The 17,321-nt window shown below is 36.7% G+C and overlaps 1 protein-coding gene across 4 annotated transcripts in view; it reads left to right on the top strand.

Moving 5' to 3' along the window:
- Positions 1–17,321, top strand: part of GALNT1 (polypeptide N-acetylgalactosaminyltransferase 1) — an 86,345-nt gene that overhangs the window by 49,113 nt on the left and 19,911 nt on the right. For 3 of the 4 annotated variants that reach the window (XM_033061607.2, XM_033061586.2, XM_033061596.2), the window contains exons 4-5: positions 809–983; positions 14,200–14,366. In XM_033061607.2, the coding sequence (XP_032917498.1) occupies positions 809–983; positions 14,200–14,366 (342 nt within the window). The remainder of the gene's footprint in view (positions 1–808; positions 984–14,199; positions 14,367–17,321) is intronic. The other variant, XM_033061616.2, reaches the window with a different exon arrangement.

Raw genomic sequence — 17,321 nt, 5'->3', positions numbered from 1 at the left:
AATCGCTTCAGGTACTTGGAAATGAAAGTTTCTCAAGGAGCATGTTGTGCTTGTTACCAGCCAACACTCAATGTAGACCAGCAAAAAGCTTCATTTATTAGTAATATGTATGTAAGTCCTAGTGTTTCAGCAAGGATGGAAGACTCAGACCTTTTTTTTTTTTTAAAAAAAAAAAATTTATTCTTTACATGTCTGTTTATTTTCTGCCTAAGGTTTAATTACACTCTGCTATCCTAGATGCAAATTAAAGATAATTTGAAGCTAGGCCTGTTTCTCAGGGATTTGGTGTCTTTTTTTAATATACTTTCTGTTCGTCTATTGAGATCTTAAATTACTATTTTTTAAAATTAAAACTTTTGTTGAATTTGTAAAGCAGTAATAGACCTCAAAATTCAGTATTTTAAAATTTCTGTTCGGGAGTAAAGTGAATGGTACTTGCAAAGAGAAGTGTAGCTTTTTAGAACCTGTTCTGAATTTTTTTGCATTTTTGGTTGAAAACCTTAAATAAGTCAATTTTCCATTATAATTCAATAACTTTCCATTACAGGAACTCCAAAAAGTCAGTTATGATGTAATGATGGATAGAAATAAGTCCTTATTGGTTTTTTATGTGTATTGTGGTGTGTAAGAAAAGCACTTAACTATTTCTGTTAAACTCAAATGTGAAAATTGGTTTTCACTTTCAAAACTTGGTGGGTTTAGGACTGTTCTAAATGTGAGCACTCCTACAATGTAAATTAATGTATAAGCGAAAAAAAAAAAAAAAAACAAGTTTAAAAGGAATTAGTAACATTTTATTTTTTCTAAGTTCCAGAACCCATACAAAAACCGCATGAAGGACCTGGAGAGATGGGGAAGCCTGTGGTCATTCCAAAAGAGGAGCAAGAGAAAATGAAAGAAATGTTTAAAATAAATCAATTTAATTTAATGGCAAGTGAATTGATTGCACTCAACAGATCTTTACCTGATGTCAGGTTAGAAGGGTAAGTACTTTGCATTCTATTAAAAATGTACTCTCTTTAAATGAACAATGTGCGAAGAATGTTTTGGACTAATCCAAAACAACAGTACAGGTCTCTAGGATATTACTGTTCAAGCAAACAGTTGGAGAATTTCCTGTATATAAGATACTTATTTGTAAAATAAGATGGACCAGCAGAAACCAGTTTTCTTCAGTGTTATTTAACTTTGAATCTGATTACAAGTATGAAGTCTGTTCAGGGAATAGAAATAAATTTGGTTGAAGGAAAGTTAAGCGTTGGCATGTCAGGAAAAAATCACTTGTTTAAAAGTCTCATGCCCTGCTTGTAATGAGGCAGACTAAAATTCTGCATTATATAAAATAAAAGAGCTTGGGTGATGAGAGAAATGCTTCAAAAATTTTCTTACCTAATGAAATGTGCAAAGCTTCATTTAGATTGGATTATAATGTTTTCTAATATCCATCTGGTTTGTTTTTGATCTTGCCTCTAGAATATTGATCCTTTCAGAGTTATTTGAGTCATAAGTAATTAAAAAGAAAATTGCAACCTTGTTTTAACAAAAAATAAGATTGCTTTGCACTCCTGGGACTACTCTGACAGGATAGCTGATGACTCCCCCTCCTCAACCCTTCATCTTTATGAAAGGGACATTCAGGTTGAATAAAACTTATGAAACAAAATTTCCCACATTATCTACATTCTCTTGCAAGAATCATATGCTATAGAAACCCCATTTCTTTAGAAGCTCTGCTTTGCTGCTTTACATACAAGACCTACTCCTAGATGAATTTGTTTTCATCTTCTACCTCAGAAGATAATATTAACAGAGTGAGATGAAGCTCTTGCTGCTTTTCATTTTTAATGAGTGATAAAGAACTGGTTTGTAGGTGCCTTTATCTGTTGTGATGAAAGTGATTCTGCGAGTTCCTGGTAGTGCTGATGTTCTCGATGCGTTGCTGGTGTTTTTAGTAATGGAGGCATATTTTTCAAAATATGATTTCACAAGATTGAAATAATGTAGGTTTTTAATCGATTTTCAAATATAAAAGCATACATTTGAGGATCTAAAATATTGACTTAATTGTAATCTTTGTGAGATCTAGACTTTGAATTACACAAAAATGGAAAAAGAAATTGGTATAAACTATTAAAAATTATTACCTACGCATCACTCAAGTTTGCAGGCAATTGAAATTGCAGTTTCAAAATCCAGTTTAGCTAAACAAGAATTTGTCTTTCCCATTTGGCTATGCTCCACAGTCAGACATGTGCTATAAGTTTTGTAATGCTGCATTTGCTTCTCTTTTCCATTTTGTCTGGAAATATATATATTATACTATACTGTGTGTGAAAGTGAAATCTTAGTATAAAATTTAAGTATAGTCTCAGGACAGAGTTGGATTTTCTGTTCTTGTGAATTCCTGCCAAAATTTTAACATTTATGTGTGTATCTATTTTCAATAGTTTTTGAGAGGAAAAAAAAAGCTTTCCAAAAATCTCTTCAGCTTGTCATCTTTTCAATGTGTACTTTATAAGGTCATGCTAATTAAGAAGTCATGGACTATGTTAACATTTCTCTGGCAAATTTGAGAACAATACTGTGTTTACAATTCAAGGATATCTTAATCTCTCTGTGCGGATCAGTATTACTCTTCCAGAACACTGTAACCACTTTCAAAGTTGTGAACACTATAAATATACTCTGGTGTTGTGTGTGTCTGATGAAACTATTTATCTGATTAGTCAAAATACTCCAAAATCAGAAACACTCTGGGCTGCATTAGTGGAATTACTTCTGTTATAACTTGTTCTATCTATGTCCCTGGTAATATGGAAATAGTTTGTGGAGAAAGGAGAATGGGCAATTTTTAATCATTCCTTACCACATTTATGTGTCTACAGCACAGCTGCCAGTAGCACTTTCAATCAAGGTTTTGAAAAAGCAGGATATGTTCAAAGGCACGCTTAGCTGTTCAACCATGTAATTATTTTCTTCACAAGTTTTGTGGGTTGCTTCCTTTAATGTGGTGTGGCGGGAAGAAGTGATTATTTCAAGTCCTCTAATTCACCAGCATGTCAGTTTTTCTGAAGTGCAGCAGCCTGCAGAGGTTTTGCCTAACAGTTAATCATCAGAAAGCTGGTGGAATTAAGAGTGCCAGGACCAATTTGCCACATTTATTTAATGGGAATGGCATGACGCGTCAGCTGGAGAGCAGTTTTTGAAGTAGACTGCTTTATTGTTCAATTAATTTCTAGTTCTGCCAAACCTCAATCACCTGTGCAAAGACAAGTATGCTGGTCCTGGAGTGCTCACAGGTTAATCTCTGCAGATGATCCACTCCGGGAATCCTGTTTCTGTTTTGGCCAAGAAATTTAGTTTCCTTACTAGAAGAAGAAAAATGTGATCATCTTTAATAACTTCTGGGCACTTCTCCAGCTAAGGGAACTCCTCAGTACAAGACATCTACAGAAGCTGGCATCTCTGTTCTGCCAAGTGTGCCCCAGTTGTATTTACAGTTTTTTAAAATTTTTATTATTTGGCACAAAATTACCAGTGCACACAGACACCTATAAAGTCACTGACATGTGCTGAATTGCTGGTCACTTTGTGTCTGTAACCAGGAATGTTGCTCTACTTCTCTTTATCCCAGCTGAGAATGATTTGCTCAACAGAAAGAGCTAAACCAGAATAAATTTTTTAGCCTGGATACTTCCCTGAATATGGACTGGGACACATTAGTGTAACAAACTGATATAGTGGACAAAGCTACAAGCCACAACCTCTGGAGGAAAGCGGTTGCAGGGGAAGAAGTAGCTGTGCATACCAGATTGGTTTTAAGTTGTTAATAGAATTATTCTTGCAAGCATGTCTTATTCTAGCCTGTGAATCAATCATCAAAGTGGGAGTTGATTCACAGTTGCCAGGAAAATATGCAGCTGTGGGCTTGACATGACAGCAAAGAGTAAAAGATGGATGATCAGGAACACTAGAGTCTTGCCTTGATTTTGCTGAAGATGAGGGAGGCAATGAATAAAATAGGTACCAGTGAGTAAAGTACATGTTCAGATGTGCCTGTGTGCCTTAGATTGCTGTTCAGGCTAGAAAGTAGGAGTTTGAAAGCAGGAAATTTGCACATGTAGTATGACTTAGTTTGGCTTTCAGTACTGTTGGAGGTGACTTCAGAAACTGCTTTGCAAAATGAAGAATGAGTATTGTGTTCTAAGACTGAGCTTTCCAGCCTGAACTCATTAGTTAACAATTTGTGGAATATATTAAACTTTTAAGTAGACATTTGTTTTCTGTTGTGAGAATTTAAACCAAATTCTGAGATTTGTTTTTTTTCACTTGGAAAGGGCTGCTTAAAAAACTCTGTTTTTTCAGACACAAGCAATCAAGTCTTCAAACAATGAAGGCATAGCTGCAAAAAAAAAGATTTTGTGTTGATGTAGGCTCTGGTCACCACTGGAGCTGGAGATGCAGTGCTAGCAGGTTGGGATTTCTTGGAAAGATGAAGCAGACCTGCAACAGGCAGGAGCATCCACACTCCTTGCTGATCCCTCAGCAACACTTTCTCCAAGGCTCTCCAAGGCTTACAGGTTCTATACAATTTGGCATAAAAGATCTTCCTTTTCCTTTTTTCCAGTTGGTACAATTTTACCAGAATTAAAGGTATTGGGCATTTTATTATACCTTAGTTAGTTCTGCATAGTGTCTGTGGTCTTTTAATGATAATTTTCTCAATCTGTCTGTACTCAGGAAGGTAGGTGTGCTAGCATTTTGAGTGCTATAAATAATGTTAAGGGGTAGTCAGAGTTTTTAGCCAAATGACCATACATATTTTGAGTCAATTCTGTTTAAATCCATACAAATTGCAACTTCAACCACTTCATGTAAAAAAGAAAGGTGTATATCTCTGAGATCTTCATTAATAATATCAGATTGTTATTATTGAAGGTTTTTTTCCTGGATCAAAGTACGCTGCTGAGTTCCTGCTGCTAAGCTTACTTCAACAACTGGGAGGAAGTAGACAATATACCAGATTCAAAGCCATTCTTCTAAGTTACATGTATGTTGTGGAGTTTATGGCAATTTTACTGATCTTCTTTCTGAGTAAATCTAGTAAAATAGTAATTCTGACTGATTGTCATGTCTTTGGTTAGAAACAGCAGAATTTAGATTTAGGCACTGTTAATTAGATGATACAATATAATGTTTTTCAATTACCACAATATGGTTTTCATATCTGTGCTTAAAAAATGTAATGTTGATTTTAAGTATGACATGCACATGACAATACACTGGAATTTGGATTTTTTGCTTCTCAAAGCAAATTTATTTGCTCTATGCTTTAGGATATTATAGTTGAATCAAAATATAACACATCCATAAAATCAACACAATCTCAATGTGAGGAAAATAGCTTGAGTAGAACTATTCATAGTAGAACAAATGAAGGCACACATGCAAGAGCATGCTCTTAGAACTCAAGTGTGATATTTCAATGGGTTTTTTAAAAGACTCAAGGTATTTGCTTCTGTATGTGGCTTGTCAAGGTGTGTTCTCTACTTAGCTATTTTAATTCAGGAGAATAGCTAAGGGGTAATTTTACGCTACATATAATTTGGTATAAATATGGACTGCAGATGAAAGAAGTTTTCTTATCACTTCTATTGATACTAATCTGATGATTATGTGGCCTGGATGGACACAAAAGAGTATAGTTTGTTGATTTGTTGATTCATCAAACTGAAGCAACATGCACAGCATCCTTATGACTACCAGATCTGGTGGAAAGAAGGGGATGGGGCAAAACTGCAGTGAGGAAAGGTGAGTTTATTGCTTTTGGCAGCAGCCCACAATCACGCTGGATAATGTGGAATGTGGTGGGGAGAAAAGCTTTCTTAGAGAACCTGAGCATTAAAATCCCCATGAGGCCATAGGTTCTTAAATATCTCCATAAATTGTGATATATTTTGTGAACTTTGGGTATTCATTTAGCTCAGGTCATAGTAATGTAAAAACAATAAAAAAAGGGCAAAGTCGTCAACATAAGTGGTGGAATACTCAGGAGCTTTTGTCTCACAATAGAAATCCAGGCTGTTAATTAACTCACATCTGTAAAGAAAATCTGCTGACCTCATCACCAGCAATGTAACTTTCAGCAATGTCGTGGAAGTCTGAAAGCATGTGAGGTATTAAAGACTTTACTGTTCTTTCAAGCAGGAATGTATTTTCATCTGGCTTTTGTGGTGCCTATAGCTTGTTACTGGCCCCTTGTAGGATCAATGTTTGGAATTGTTCTCATTCGCATTGATTTAGTGAGTTAGCTGAAATAAATTCCCTATAAACTTTTTCCCTAGAGAAAGCTTAGAGGGGAAAAAAAGAGCATTAAAAATCGGCTTACTTTCTGTAAACTGTTTTCTTGTGGGGATGGAGGTTACACTACACACACACCCACACGTATATATATATACACCCAGATGTATATGTGCACAAACACTTGGCAATCTCATTCTTAGTTGCATTCTTCTTATTCGTGCTCATCCATTTTGGATGAGCTGCCATATCCTGAAATTTATTCAGATTGTTAGGTCAGGTATGGAAGATAATTGGTCTAGAGATCTTAAAGTTCAATTTCAGTCTCTGAGGACAGAATTGGCTTTGCTTCTGTCAAGAGATGCTTTTCTCTGATTGCTTTCAGGATAAGGAAAATAGTCAATTGCAGCTACTATTATTTCTGTGAAGTTCTGCTTGAATTTTGTAACCACAATGGTTTTAAGAACCATTTTGGATTTTGTTTTCAGGGTTTAAGAAGATTTCTACTTGACTCATGAGATAATGCGACCTTTCTTATATCCAAATCTTTGAGATCAGAAGAAAGGAAAATTTCATACTCTTGATGTCAGGTAAATTATGTAATACTATTGAAGGCAGATATTAAGCAGGCTGCATTGAAATGTTTAAATAAGGATAAGGGATTTGCCTGCATCCAGGACACCTGTTCAGAAAGAATAATTGAAGCTGTGATATGAATTACAGAAAAGAAGGCCTCTTCCTAAAATGAATTGTTCTGATTTGATTGGAAGAAGCAGATTCAGGGTAGTGTGAAGTTTTGTTGCAACCTTATCTGCAGTGCTTTCTTTTTGTTCAGTTGCAAGTTAAAGTTGTGGCTGTATGCAAAATCTGAGTAGTGAAATGTGATTTGGCATGTTACAGTAGCTAGTGAACCCATATATCTCAGAATTGCTGTTAGTCTTTTTAGCTGTATTGCTTCTATATGAAAATCAGATCTTTATCGAGCTTGATTGTCTTCAATTTAGGAGCTTGGTATGTTCTTAAAATTTATGTAACAAGCAGATTCGTTAGCACCCCTTCTTAAATGATATTATGGGGGTGCTGCTTATACTCAATGATCTTTGTGGGTCCCTTCCAACTCAGCATATTCTGTGATTCTGTGATCCAGGAAAGACTAAGTCTGTGTTTACCAGAAAAACACCACATGACTTGAGTCCTGGTGGTTCTTGATGCAGTGTTTTGACATTTTCTCTGACACCCTGCTACAGGGCGTTTTCCCTTGATGGAAATGTAGGTCAGTCTCAGCAGCTTCAGGGTGGCTCTCGGAGCCTTATTTCAAAACTTGTTTTCACCTGTGATTTAAATAGAGAGGAGGTTTTTGCTGGGCATAGCTGTGCCTCAGCTCTGTAACATTAACTTTATTGCAGGCTATAACTTAAGACATATGAACAGGTAAGCAATGGAATACTGACATTTTATAGCACAGCAGTGATATTCATCAGGCACCAGTAATTAAACCTGAGGCTTCATGAGGGGAGTTCAGATTTTCTGATTTTGTTTTCTATCGATCTGGAATTAACTTTTGTAACCTCAAAGGAAAATAAATGTATATTTTCAAGTCAAAGGATAGTGATGCTACTTTCCAGAGACTCTCAATATATTTTAATACTGAAATGTGTGTGTTTGTACTGCATCAGTAATATTAAACAAATTTATTACAGAGGCTGTGCTGTGTAGTATTTCCTCAATACTTCAGCTCTAACCTGATTTTCAGCAAGACTTGGATTACTCCTATGTGTCATTGTCAAATTTAAGTCCTGAGATGCAGTTTATTTATAACTGCAGTTTTTATTTATAACTGTTGTTTGTAGTAAGCAAGATAAAAGATTGTACTAAATTTGTAAGATGACTAAACGTGCTTCCCTTCCTGTCTCGATCTGTTGCTAGTTCAGCTTTCAAAAATGCATTGGCACTGTGTTATCATACTGCACATACAAGCACCAATCTGAGCTCCACTGGGATTTCCCAACTGAGCTGCTCAGTGCACAGGAGACACTTGTGCTCCATCTCTGTCCTTTATCAGAGTGCTCTGGGCTGTGTGCACTGGGCTAGAAAACAAGGATTGCATACATGTTTTACTGTTGTTAATGTTTTTGAGCCATTGTAAATTATTGCTCATGACTTGTTCCTTTGAAAGGCTGGTGGAATATGGGAATAAAACTGGAAACAAGTGGAGCAAATCATGGCTCAAGTAGTATCTGACTTTTAATTTTCATGATTAGATAAGTATCAGTGGCCTTGTTTTGCACAATCCATATTAAAAAAAAGTTTCAATGTGTGTCTTGTTCTCCTACTTCTCCTCTGTGGAGAATAACATGTTGGCAGCATCAGAAAAGGTAGAAGTCTGCCCTGTATTACTTTAGAAATTTAGCATTTATTTCTAATGCAGATTATAATTATGGCTTCGTCTTTCTAGAAAATGACCTAAAATTTATTTCATGTTTTGCCTCAGTGAATGAGATTTTCCTCATTGTATCTCATAAGCATTATGGTAGTGTATAACTGCATTCCTACAAGACCTCTTCCTTGCTTGTAGCTTTGTTTGGGGTGTGATTTTTTTAGCCTATGAAAAGGTATTTAAGAGTTATCCAAATAGTAAATCCTTGTTTTTTACTTTCACAAATGATTTAGCATGCCTTTGAAGGGTGTGCAGAGATCACTACTAACATTGTAAATATATGTCTTTCAAGATTTGCCAACATTACACACGTAGCACTCAATCTTGGGTATCAGAAATAATTTCTAAGTAAATTGATCCATGAATGCAATTTTATAATATTGATAAAATGTCAAGTGCTGTTCTATAATAAGATGGCTGCACAGTTGCAGAGTCTTTCTAATGTAATATTTGGAATATTTGTCAAAGACCTAACAGTAAACTGAGAGAGGCAGCATGAGGACAGCACAGGGGATGTCCTAAGTTTCTGGAGTCTCTGCATGCCTGGCTGTCACTAGAGTCGGTAGCTTTTTTATCCATGAGTTGGACACTGAGGAGATCAGATAGGTATTAGAATAATTTCACCTTCTGATGAATTCCATTGAAGCATCTTGTAGGATCATGTGGTAGATTTCTTCTGCCCTTGCAGGGGCAAAGTACATTTGTTCCCTTACTCCCTCACTGGTGTGAGAGAAGAGAGGCTTCCAGTTCTGTCAGATGTGGAGAAGGATTGAGAGTGTATGGTTGTGATGTTGTAGAAAGTGCAAAATGAATAGTTGTCTTCTTTGCCTGCAAGTTCATGTGGAAGCAACAATTAAACTCTGAGATTTAATGGCTTAATTTTATTTGGACATAATTGCCTTAGTTGTTGTCTCTTCTGGTTATTTTTGTAATGTCTCCTGTGGACTATTTGTACTCTGGTCTGAAAGAGAATGTAGGAAAACAGTTTATTCAGAGGCTCTTCAGATGCATTTGAAGTAGCATCAGGTAGTTTTCAAGTGTTTATACATTGAATAAAATTCTCTCAGGATTTTTTTTTCTGAGCATCTCCCTGAGTAAAACCTGCAGAGCTTCTATGTAAGATTCAACTTATACCTTCACAAAGAGTCACAAATAATGGACACGCAAAACAAAATTCATAGAAGCTTTTAACCTTTCATTTAAAAAGCTTTTGTAATGGATTTGAAACTTTGAATTCTGGCTACAGAGTGTGAGGGACAACAACATGTATTTATTTTGCTGTCATTGTTCTTCTTTAGCAGTGTGACAGATAAATATTAGGATCTGCCCACCTTTCTTTGCTTTTTGTCCATTAAACTTGATTTCAAGTTATAAAGTATTCTGGCTTCTAACACTGCCCTGTGTTCTTGAGGAGATATGGACTAACTGTGTAGTTGTAATGAACTGGGCCAAGCTATTCTCATAGCATCACAGAATCAGAGAATCATGGGATGGTACAGTTTGGGTTGGAAGGAACCTTAAAAATCATCTAGTTCCAACCCCACTGCTGTGGACAGGGACACTTTCTTCTCTCACTTCAGGCTACTGAAAGTCCCATCCAGGCTGGCTGTGAACGCTTCCAGGGTCATCCACAACCTGGGCAACCTGTTCCAGTATCTCATCACCCTTACAGTAAAGGATTTATTCCTAATTATCTAGTCTAAACTGACCCTATTTTAGCCATTTGAATCCTTAAAGGCAGTCTCCCTTGTCCTGTCATTACAGACCCTTGTAAAAAGTCCCTCTCCAGATCATTTATACTCCCTTTAGGTCCTGGAAGGTGCTATAAGATTTCTCCAGGCTGAACACCCCAGCTCTCTCAGCCTGTCTGCACAGGAGAGGTGCCCTCAGATAATCTTTGTGGCTTTCTTCTGGACTTGCTCCAACAGGTGCATGTCCTTCGTGTGTTGAAGGCCCCAGACCAGAATGCAGTATTCAATATTACTAATATATGATGCAAGATTGCAAAAAGATTAAATTCTGTGAAGAGAAAGTGAGAGCATCTTACAAAGGTCAGAGCAGAGTCATGGCTTTATAACCATGATTGTAAAACAGCTTAAAAAAACCTAGGTGCTAAACTTAGTTATTTTTTCTCACATCTGATTTTGATGGGATATTAAAAGTATTAGATACTTTAAATTCCATGTCCTATGTAATTTTCTACTTTATGTATATTTTCCACTTTATTTCTATTGTGGTTTGACCCCTGCCAGCAACTAACCCCATGCAACCACTTGCTCACTGTCCCCACAGTGAGCTGGGGGAGATAGTCACAAGGGTAGAGGGGGAAAAAACTTATGGGTTGAGATATTCAGTTTAATCAGGAAAGCAAAAGCCATGCACACAAGGAATTAATGGGCAGGCAGGTGTCAGCCATCTCCAGGAAAGCAGGGCTCCATCACCTTTAAGGCGAGTTGGGAAGACAAACATCATCACTCTGATTGTATTTTAACAGTCTGGCCTATGCTTTTTCTGTGTCTTTCGGTAATAGGACAGAAGTCTCTGTTTGTATTTAAAATATATGATGTTTTTGGGGAGTTCTCACGGGCTAAATAATATATTGAGTTGCATTAGCTGAGAGTTTGCATAGTGAATGCTGTAGATTAAGGAAAGAATGATGCATTCATTGTATGAGGAGTAGACGTTCTCAGCTGCTGTTTGGAGTCTTCATTAAATTACTGGAGATGGTATGCCTTCCTAATGTTATGCACTCAATTTTAAAACTGTTTGAGGCATGATCCAACAAAAGGAACATAATGTATTAGTAGCTCATTAAAATTCAAATTGTCCTTAATTCATAGTCTGTGTGTCATACCCCTCATGGCTTTATTCTGCTTCTAATGTTGCATAACTTGGTTGAAGCTAGTGCTTTATTTTAAATTCTATAGTACTCCTTTCTGGGGTAATTTGTTTTTAAATGAAAGACAAAAAGAATTCTTAATTTAAATGTTTGTTAATAGAATAAAACATGAGGTTTCTTTAGAAGGCTAATGTCTAATCATGGGCATCAAGCGTTCTATTTGTCTTATGTTCTGCAGCATTATATTCCTGGAGGGGAAGGAGTTACCAGTGTTTTCAAAATTAAAAACAGGAGGTTTTATTTGTATGTATTCATAGCAATTTGTACAGATATAGCTACAAGATATGTGTAGAAGGGCAGGTAAAAGGAATATTAAAAACCAGGTCTCATACTTTCAACCCTTTCATTTGTCTTGCCTGCATCAGTTAATCTTTCCAGAATAATTTCATACCAAGCACTTTATTAAGAATAGCATTCAAAAATGCCAAGCCAGTTTTTTTATGAAACCACCCCTGTGTTACACCTGGCAGCCTTTTACGTGTTATTAAACAAGTGCCATGGGTTAAACCCAGCCAGCAGCCAAGTGCCAGTGGAGGGTCACTCCTAAACTGCTACCCCAGGAAAGGCTGATCTCTGGGGGTGAGAATAGCCACGTTCCATTATGGCAAGGTGGAGATTCACCTTCTGCAGGACAGAGCAGGAGGAATGCCTTGCAGTGAGGAGGGGGGGTCCCCAAATATTCCTGTAAGCCTTCTTCTGTTAGTGCTGTAAATTCCCCCTCAACAACAGATCTCAAATGTTTTGATATATTTATACTTCTAACAGTGTAATGTTGTATAAACATTGTAGTCGCTGATCACTTGGCTGACGTTTATACCAGTTCATTGATTTGAGCTTAGTAAAATAAAATCTTCTGTAAAACCATGATAAAAGGCAAGGCTGAAGATGAGAGATTTCATACTACAATGGTAGATCCTGTGGCTATCCCAGCATGATATTCCTGGTGAATGGCACATTGTTACTGCTTTTCATAGAGAACTGGCTTCTCTCAACTTTTTTTACAAATATTCTTCCAAAAAGTAGAGGAGCAATTGGTGAGGATTTGTATTACTATTGTAGCTCAGGGTCTACAATCAGAGACTTATTTTCTGGTCTAGGGAGCAGTGCAGCAGAAGGAATAAAACATTTTGGGTTTTAAGTAGCAAAGTAGACTGAACAAGTGGCAAACATGGGAATAAAATTATTTGGCTTATGATTGAATTTTTCATCTGAAATTCATAGTGTTTTTGTGAAAAACTATTTTATTTTTCAAGGAATACAAAGAACTAGCTTTTTCAGTTGGCATACTTTGCAACGTTTTTTACATGTGAAATAAATCAGGATAACATAGGGAGAACAAGCTTTCCATAAAGATTTTATAATGTTCAGTTCAGTGTGATGAATAATTAAAATTAGGTATATTTGTATAATAAGTAGGTAAAACATTGAAGGCAGATAGTGCCTGATCCAACTGCTTCAATTCTCAGAAATTATTTCACAGAAGCCCTTCTACGTATTTCTTCATTTGCACCTGGACTTACTGATCTTTTCTGAGATGTCTGTGCATGCTGAGCTTTTGTCCCCACCTCAGGGCTGAAATGCTGGTTTACTGTGAGAGCTGTTCTGAGAAGAGCTTTGGCTAAACGAGTTTATCCAGCAAATAAAATATTGATGTTGGGAGCCTAATTCTGGCTGACATTCCTGGTGTAACTGTTTGGCATGGTGTTGGATGCTGACACTGTGATCCTGTTGTATTGGCAGGCTGTTCCTTAAGCACTACTTTTGTATATTTAGGATAGAGGATATGCACTCTGTGCTTCTCAAGCTTTTGGACAGTGCTGCTATTAGAATGATAGTCATGAATACTTGTTAATGTGTTTTTGTAACATTTAGATCAGGTTACAGTACAGTGAACTGACTCAACAATTTGGGATCTAATAAAAGCTTTTTTCTTGGAATGGAGTTCTGTTGAATACATTTCTTTTTCCACCTCTGTGTTTTCTTTTTGTTAGATCTGCATATATGGCTTTAATTTTGATTCTTAAAGGATTAATAACATCAAATCTTACATAAGTAACTGTGTCATTTTTAAATGTGCAGGAGGGGTAAATCTATGCAGAGAACACTTACATTTGTGTGGTTGTGTTTTAGAGCAGAATTGGATTTTTTTCAGACTTGTGATCAGTACTTTGTGTATGGTGTATTGATTTTTATAGAAGATAATGAAAATGTAATTTGTTTTAAAATAGCATTGCAGAATGTAAAAATTTTGGCTGCATGTGGGGTTACTTGAACCGTATGTCATAGTTTGCATAAATGCCCTATATATGCTGTTAGGAGAGCTATCATAAAACTTATGGTTTTCCATGCTGACTTTGAAAAGTGAGTATAATTCTCTTGTAATTTGATGAAGTTTATAGCACTTTGAGCATGGATAAAATGTGCACTGTGCAGTCCTTTGTCACACTCTGCATACAATTGATGTATCGGGGATGTTAGAGGCGGTACTCAAGAGAAAGCTCAGCCTTGCAGCTCTAACTGAAAGCTTGACCTTTACAAACCTTTGCTTTGATTTGGTTTGTAGGTGCAAGACGAAGGTGTACGCAGACAACCTTCCCACGACGAGCGTTGTCATCGTGTTCCACAACGAGGCCTGGAGCACGCTGCTGCGGACGGTGCACAGCGTCATCAACCGCTCCCCGCGGCACATGCTGGAGGAGATCGTCCTCGTCGACGACGCCAGCGAGAGAGGTGAGGAGAGTGTCCGTGCTGAGCTTGCTGCTCTTTGTATTTCAGAAAATGACCTGATGTGGGCTGTTGAGCAAACACAGCAGCCGGGGCAGGGAAAGGCAGAGGGAGCAATGCCCATTTGGAAATACAGAGGGATCATTCTGTATGGAAAGCTGGTGGGGCTTCATCTGTCCGGTTACTTTTCTGTTGGCAGCGTGGACTTTGTGTTTGCTAGAGGGTTTATTCTATTACAGTTTTAGTGTTTTGCATTTAGCATTTTAGCACATTCATACAGCTTGAGGGTGTTTTATACTTGAATCACCTGGTAAATAATAACAAAGGCAACTCTGTTGCACACATTTAAATTTACTATCACTGCCACTGTTTGGCTTGGTGTTCAGAGGGATCAATTTTGATTATTCAGTTCATGGGAAGTTAAAATTCAGTTTCTGTGCTGCTAGATGTTCCATTTCTTGATAAATAGTGCTCCAGATGAAAACTCCACACTACAGAGTGAAACTTGCCATGTGTAATTAGCTGAATTTGAAGCTGAATGTTTTTGTAAATATATAATAATATTAGATTCTAATCTTCATAGTATTTTTAAATTGTAGTCTATTAATAAAATAATATAATGAAAATATATAATATAAAATATTATATTATTCTATATAATACTTAACATTTAATTTAGCTAATAGTTTATATTGGGCTTGTTCTTTCCTTAATATTTCTTGTTGTTATGGGTTATGAAGTGGTTTTTTCCTTGCGTTGGCGAATGGAGGTGAGTGGGTAGTAGAGGTTTACTAAATAAAACATGTCTATGTTTTTATATTGATCCACCTTTTTTTCCCTTCTATTTCTATTTTGAAAGTTTTTTACTAGAACCAATGGCTAGTAGACCACTACAGAAGAAGTCTTGACAGTCACCAGTTGAAGGCTATTGCCTGTATCAGAAGGAATTCCCATATGTCAGACATAGAAGGGTTTCACAGCATGCTGATATCTCAGCCTGTTGCTTCTCATTCCAGTGATGTGAAATTCATGTTTTGTTGCCAATGGTAATTCCAGCTTCAGAGTAAGATGTTTGACTGTTGTCCAGATGACAGGATCTGCCCAAGATCTGCATGTATGAAGAGAGGTGCTGGATTTGCCCTAAGTAGCCCCATGATAGACTGGTTACAGTGGCTAACGGGAGCTTTTAGGACAGTTAGGAACCCACCATGTTAGCAGGAGCTTTTGTAGCTGAAGAGCATTAGAAGTGGATTTTTGCTCCAGCACTAGGGTGGTAGCAGACACACTGAGTTGCTCCTTCAGGTTATGTGTCTGTGCACGATGCCTGGCCTGTCCCACGCTGGGTGGGTGTGGATCACAGCTAAGGACAGATCCCATCAGCCAACTGCGCTCTCACCGCTCTGCTTCCCTCACTAGGGTTGTGTTTGCACTTGTCTCTACTCCTTTCCTCTCTGGGCCACGCTCACTTGGTTTGCTTTTCTTTTCTTAGCTAACTCTAAGTGCTTCAGCTAATTCCAGTACAATTTGGAAGAAAGAACAGAAGCATTAAATACAATTACATTCCAGCAGCAGAGGAGAGATGCCTATGCAAAGTGCCACAGAAACATGCTTCAGATTAAATGAGAGGCATGATTAACTTCTCCTTTACAATGGCAGGCTATCAAATTTTTGCTTTTTGCACTTGTGTGTAATTTGTAATTATACTCCTTGATTTGTTGCTGTTTTTTCACTTTTATGTAAAAAAAAAGAAAAATCTACATTTTATTTATCAAAACAGTTCTTGGCACTAATTCAAATCTATGCTAATTATTATTTGTGACCAGTCAGCTTTCAGTATGACCTAGAAATAAAGAACAAGCTAATATTAGAATATTTAGACATCATATTACTTATGTTTTGCCTCTTCAATTTCTGTTTTAGAAAAAAATCAATTTCAATGTAGCAATAAGTTGTTCTCACTATGAATCATAGAATTATAGTCCACTTAAAAGCATGTGGCTTTCTCTAGATAAATTTTCTGTTTCTGGGCTTGGTAATAAAAACAAATTAACTTAATTCCAGGCTGAAAGATAGAGCATTTCATACTTTCTTTGGTGGTGTTACTGAACCTGTTCCAGTATTCCTTTTTGAAGCCTGTGATCTTCATTTCAGATCACTTAGGCATCTTTTATTTGTTGTTCTTTTCAGCAATTACTGAGAGGGGATTTTTTGTTCTGTTTTCCAAGAACTTGTTATGGTTCCATCAAGCATGCTTTTACATTAAACAAAACAGAAGGATATGATGCCTGAAGATGTGAAGGGTTTGTGTTTGCTACTTAAGCATTCCGTTTGTGTTGAATTAAAACAGCATGCTTTTCCAGAAAGGACAATGTTCAGCCTGAGTATTGTATATTGAATTCTAACATCAGAGTCTCAGAAGAATGAATTTGCATAATAGCATGCTTTTATTTACACCCAAAAGAAAAGCATTGGAGAGAAACAAGGCAGATCTGTATCATCATTCTCTAGTTACTGATCAGCAGTGCAACTTTACTTTTTAAGTATTGATCTTTGGCAACTAGTTCAAAACAGTTAACTGAAGTCATAATTAGCTGGTACCTCAGATTAGGTCAGCACCCAATAGCCAAGTGTGATGGGCAGATTGCATCAGGATAGACCACATCCACAGAATTTAGCTACAGAGATACAGGTCAAAGCAATGTGACTGCAACTAAATCCTGCCAACAATACTTACAAAAATATTCATGCTTCTTAAAAAAAAATGTTTGCATGCTTATTGAAATGATAAACCTGTATTTTATTGTAGTTTAATTGTAAGAAGAAAGTTTTGAAACCTAATTTTTCACTCATATTCATATCAGTGTGACTTGGTAATAGAATTTGCAAGGTATTTTTCAACTAATGCACTTAGTTGACTTGAACTGAATGTATTTCCTCATTTGGCTTCCTTAGTTCTGCTAC

Source organism: Catharus ustulatus, chromosome 1 (assembly GCF_009819885.2).
Source record: "Catharus ustulatus isolate bCatUst1 chromosome 1, bCatUst1.pri.v2, whole genome shotgun sequence".
Classification (NCBI taxonomy): domain Eukaryota; kingdom Metazoa; phylum Chordata; class Aves; order Passeriformes; family Turdidae; genus Catharus; species Catharus ustulatus.
Note: the sequence above shows the minus strand (reverse complement) of the source record. Positions and strands in the feature narration are given on the sequence as shown.